This window comes from Pinus tabuliformis, chromosome X, assembly GCF_031772625.1.
Source record: "Pinus tabuliformis cultivar Carrire ecotype Pingquan chromosome X, CPIR1, whole genome shotgun sequence".
Lineage (NCBI taxonomy): Eukaryota > Viridiplantae > Streptophyta > Pinopsida > Pinales > Pinaceae > Pinus > Pinus tabuliformis.
Window position 1 is genome coordinate 120,112,424 of NC_142308.1, and position 6,000 is coordinate 120,118,423.

The following is a 6,000-nucleotide window of genomic DNA, read 5'->3' on the forward strand; positions in this document are numbered from 1 at the left end:
TCTATTGTAATTATTACTTTTATTTGAATGTTTATTTTGGAATATTTTTGAAATGGGATATATATAAACAATAATTTTTTTTACTTTTATAGCAAATTTTTAAATATTTTTGAAATTTTACGAATAAAAACAAAATCAATTATTTAACCTAATTCTATCCCTCATAATTTTCAAATATTCTGAAATCTACCATGAAATTAAATTCAACATACTAACACGAATTATATAGATCTCCCAAATTATTGATTGGGCCTGAGTATTTCAATCAAATTAAATTCAACATACTAGAACGAATTCTATACATCTCCCTAGTTATTGATGGGAACCTGAGTATATTCGCCTTAGGTGCTTATTGATTGCACTCACTCTGAGGGTTACTGTAATAATGCATTTTTTGTGGCATGTCTAATCTTTTAAATAGTATATATACACTGAAAGATTGATCGATACATTCCACTCATGAAGTCAACTCTGTTGGTAATGTTGTTTATATCCAGGGAAGTGCTGTGTAGGCAATATTTATATCCATGGAAGTGAATTTATAGGCCGAGTCTGTATCATGTGCAGTATTTTCCACTTTGTACAGTGGATTGGGTCTAGGTTTTCATCCATTAAAAATGTGCTTTACATTTAGTGCATGCCACTTAAGCTCCATGACACCTACGTTTTATCATTATACAATTGGGAGTTTGAAGCCGTCTGAATTTGAAACCGCATACATTTCTAAATTATTTGCAACTTACGTATCCACTGAATTCAGCTTATCCAGTGACAGAGAGTCTTCTGAATTAAATGAATAACAAATTCAACGACCCACTCAGCAAATGCTTTTCCTTGCTCTATTTAAGATTAATAGATACCATAAGACATCACAAAGCCCAAGTCAATAAAAAGCTGCTTCTGTGCTGTGCTCAGTGTCTTGATTGGCATTTTTCTGGTTAGGAGCTCATAGCAATGGAGAATACAATGAGAGCATCCGCATCTTTATCTGTGGTAGTTATTGCAGTACTATTGGGCATGGTGCAGCATCGTGTTGAAGGTGCGAGCGGGCAGCTTGTGTACGATTTTTACAGATATAGTTGTCCGTTTGTTGAGAATATGGTGTCAAACGTCGTTCGGTCCGCTGTCCAGAACGATACCCGAATGGCAGCTTCACTCCTCCGTCTCCATTTCCACGACTGTATCGTTAATGTAAGTCTACAATGTTTTGTTATCCTTAGTTGTTGCTGAGTAGCTGTGATAGGCAAATACTCATGCTCACAGTGTAGAATTGTTCTTATTTTTCCCTTTAAATTCCTTGCTCACAGTGTAGAATTGTTCTTATTTTTCGACGCTCCGAAACACCACGCTCTGTTTTTTTAATCAGTAAATTGGGTCACAACGGGAGACTGGAGCTCAAATTAATTCATAGTTACCAGGTTCCAATTTGAATTTGGGATAAAGAAATAATTAGATTAGATATTTTTCAATTCGGAAAAAAATAGATTTCATAATCTAGAAATAATCTAAGGATGACTCTTATTTAGATTGAATATTTTTCAATTCGAAAAAAATTAACCAGTATATATCAAAATATTTCATAATATACAAATGATCTGACTAAGGTTGACTCTTATTTTGGGTTGCCATGGTGACTGCTACCACTCTCTGGGTTGTGATGAATATAAGCAGCAATTTGTTAATGTTCTTTTATGGGGTGACCCTAAAACTCTTAAATCACTTTTATTTCTTATCCTCATTTTTGAAGAGTAATAATTAGGTATCAGAATTAATTCGAGAATCGAAAAAAATTAGCCAGTATATATCAAAATATTTCACAATCTACAAATAATCTGACTAAAGTTTACTCTTATTTTGGGTTGCCATGCTGACTGCTACCACTGTCGGGGTTGTGATGAATATAAGTAGCAATTTATTAATGTTCTTTTATGGTTTGGATGATTCTAAAAGTTTTATTAAATTATTTTTATATTTTATTTTTACTTTTGAGGAGTAATAATTAGGCGTCAAAAAATTAATAGTTATTTTTGAGAAGTAATAATTAGGCATCCGAAATTTGAGAAATAGTATTAAATTTGAACCAAGACTTGAGACTTCATTCCATGATCATTTCCAATTGAATTAATCCAAACAAACAATAATAGAATATTATTATTATAACTAATATATAGCTAATAATTTAAAATTTATTTTATTTTGGTTTTATCTTTGTATTATTTATATTTATTTCAAATAATTTAAAAATTATTTTAATTTGATCTATTTTTGTATTTGTGTGCTATTTTCTATTTATTTATGTTTTAGGTTGTGTTCTCTTTGTTTGATGATTCCTTGTTCATGTTTTTTTTTTCACCTCTTAAATTTATTTTTAGTTTTGCGCTTAGAGGAGCATTTTACAGCTCAATATGAAGGGGATGTGTAAGTTTATCCCTTGACCAATAAATAAAATTAGAAAAAAATAATGTTTTCCCTAAACAAAAATGAAAATAACCCTATAGATTAAAAAAAATACAATACAATTATCTCATGTTTTTAATAGTTCTTTTATCATATAGGTTGAATTTGAATGGTTCATAGTTTTACCTTCAACAACAAAATTTACCACATTAAAATTCCAAATTAGATAAAATTTTAAACATTTTACTCCACTCCCATTTCTTAAATCAAAGTAAGAAGTTAATTCAACCCAAATAATATTTTGATATTTCTTTTAATTAAATATTTGTAGATTAAATGTTTAAAAGGAAATTAATATCCTATGGATATATTAAAATGCCTAAAGATAAATATTTTGACCTCAAAATTGTAATATTTGAAAATTTTGTTATTATGCCATGTTTTTTTATTTAATATTAATATTGAAAGATTAATATTATTATTAAATTTAACAACTTTGGATTAATACAATATTAAATTTAACACAGTATTAAATTTGTTATATTATAGTATATATTAATATATGTGGGTCTAATGGTTAAGAGCATGTGTTTCCTCCTAGAAGTTCACAAGTTCAAAACCAGAGGGGGTAGAGTATGTATGCCCTTGTCGCTGCGCGGAGGTGGGTCCCTTATCCCACAAACAAGGGGGTCTCATACACCAATTTGGTGTCTGGCTTGGTTGTGACCTTAAAATTGAATAATAATAATATTATTATTATTATTAACTCTAGATATATATGAGGGGGAAGAAAAATGACATAGAGTGATAGAGGTGGAGAGATAGAGGAGGAGGTGGGTCTCTTATCCCACAAACAAGGGGGTCTCATACATCAATTTGGTGGTTGGCTTCTCTGTGACCTTAAAATTTAATAATAATAATAATATTAACTCTAGATATATATGAGAGGGAAGAAAAAAGGACATAGAGTGATAGAGGTGGAGAGATAGAGGAAGTGAGAGAAAGGGAGCGAAAATGAGAGAGAGGATGAGAGAGGGGAATTGAGAGAGAGGAGGAGAGAGGGAAGGAGAAAGAGGGATAGAAGAAGAAAGACATAGAGAGATCAAATCCCTCGAGGTGCAAACTTTCTCTTTGGAGTGTAGAATTTGAATGTAGAATTTGTAACAGATTGTTTGACTATGACATTACATTGCAGATTTAAAGAATTAATGGAGTGTGTGACTGTAACATCACATTGAAATATTACATGACAGATAGTACCAAGGGTTAGCTCAATTGTTTGAGTTCCTATTGCTAAATACCTCAACAATAGCAAAATCAAAAAATCAAAATCCTTTGATACCTTTTTGGTTAAACCTTGCTAATTTGACAAACAAGTCTGCCAAAATTTCCTTCCAATGTAACAGCCCCAAAAAACATAACATTTGTAAATTTAAAAAATCCTGTGTTTTTCCAAATCACTTGATTATTGTAACTGAGTTTTACAGGGATGCGACGCTTCAGTGTTGCTTGATGATACGGATACCATTACAGGAGAGAAGAGTGCTCTTCCCAATCTCAATTCAGCCAGAGGGTTTGAGGTCATCGACGCTATCAAGACAGCCCTCGAGAATTTTTGCAACGCCACAGTTTCTTGCGCAGATATTCTCACTCTTGCAGCGCGGGATTCAGTATACCTTGTAATATATACATATATATATTTTGCATTTTCCATCTAATGTTCATGTCCTCCAACAACATTCTCATTGAATTAAACTAATCAACCAACTGAAATATACTTATTGCGTATATATTGTGTGTTTATACAAGAGCGGTGGCCCTTACTGGCAAGTGCAACTGGGGAGAAGAGATGGCACCACTGCCAGCAAAAGTGCAGCAAACGCCAACATCCCTTCTCCTATTGAGTCGCTTGATTCACTCATATCCAAATTCCAAGGTGTTGGGCTTTCTGTTCGAGATCTTGTAGTACTCTCAGGTACAATTAACACCATTATTTACATATTCTAATCTGAAATTGTAGATTTTGAAATATTTTAAAAATCTGAGAATGTAAATTTTGTGATTTAATAAGTTATATTTTTATTTTCAAATTTAAAATTTCTAATTATTGAGTATGGTTCATTGTCAAAATTTAAGACTTAGATATCTACGTCTTGATGGTGAACCACATCCAATAGTTTACTTCAATGTGAAATGTGATTTACCTAAAAATTATCTAGAAAATTATTTAGAAAATGTTAAATTATAAAAGTGAAATGATGTAACTTTCAGGGGCTCACACCATTGGGCGTGCCCACTGTGGCACTTTCAGCTCGCGCCTCTTCAATTTCAGCGCGTCCAACGGTCCGGACCCAACAATCCAGCCATCTCTACTCCAAAACCTACAAAGCACGTGTCCAGATGGAAAGAGTGATCCAAATACATTGGCTCCCCTTGATGCTGTGACCAAAGACTGGTTTGATAATGTGTATTTCAAAAATCTTCAGAACAATATGGGGCTTCTCCAGTCGGATCAAGTTCTCTTCTCCACTGCAAATGCATCCACTGCCTTTTTTGTGAATTACTACAGCAGCTTTCCCTATGCCTTCACCAGAGACTTTCCCACTTCTATGGTGATGATGGCCAGCATAGGTGTGCATACTGGATCAGATGGACAAATCAGGAAAAATTGTAGGTTTGTCAACTGATTCAATTGGAAGCAATTGGAAGAATAGATATTTTCCCAGAGTTAAAGTGGTGGAGTTGAATAGCAGGATAAAGTAGAAGAAGGTGATAAAATGTAATATTTTATGTTAACCCTAATCCAGATGGACAAATCAGGGAAAATTGTAGGTTTGTCAACTGATTCAATTGGAAGCAATTGGAAGAATAGATATTTTCCTAGAGTTAATGTGGTGGAGTTGAATAGCAGGATAAAGTAGAAGAAGGTGATAAAATGTAATATTTTATGTTAACCCTAAGTGACTTTCAAAATGTTATGTTCATAACGTGAGAAGATGGTGCTGTATCTGGAAGAAGAATGTTAGATGTAGATAAAGTTAAAAAGGATGATTTCGAAGAATGTAGATGTAGATAAAGTCAAAAAATATGCTAGTGTAAAAAGATGGTAAAGATAATATGATGTAAGTTGAGAATGTAATTTTAAAAAAATGAGAAGTTTGTTTTGCGCTTTTTTTTTTAATTAGGGTTTTGTTTAATTTAATTTAAATAAAAAGATGAATTATATTGAATGGTTTGAAACTGGTAAACATAAAAAATTTATTGTGAGTTTATCTAAAGAAGTAATTTATAAAAATCTGGATTACAGAAGTTTTAATTCAAAAATAATTTTATTTTTTTTAAAAGATTTATAATTTGATTTTAAAATGATATATTTTTTTGAAGTAGAAAATTTTATTTGTAAAAAAATTAAAATAAATTAATATAAGTGAAATGTAAACATTTTATGTTGTTGGTATATTTTTTTAATAAATTTCATTTAAAATTAAAATATTATAAAAAATTTCAATAAAAAAATTTATTTATACATTTAAAAATACAATTTAAAAAATAATTACCAAAAATTATACCAAATTCTAATTAAAAAAAAGTCAAAACATAAAA

The 6,000-nt window shown here is 31.1% G+C and overlaps 1 protein-coding gene across 1 annotated transcript; it reads left to right on the forward strand.

Annotated features, from left to right (window-relative positions):
- The first annotated feature begins 857 nt into the window (after positions 1 to 857).
- LOC149138731 (peroxidase A2-like) lies at positions 858 to 5,490 on the forward strand. The gene is made up of 4 exons (XM_089448577.1): positions 858 to 1,191; positions 3,885 to 4,076; positions 4,207 to 4,372; positions 4,669 to 5,490. Exons 1-4 carry the CDS (start codon positions 955 to 957, stop codon positions 5,082 to 5,084), a joined length of 1,011 nt encoding a protein of 336 aa, XP_089304703.1. The 5' UTR covers positions 858 to 954; the 3' UTR covers positions 5,085 to 5,490.
- Positions 5,491 to 6,000: the final 510 nt, after the last annotated feature.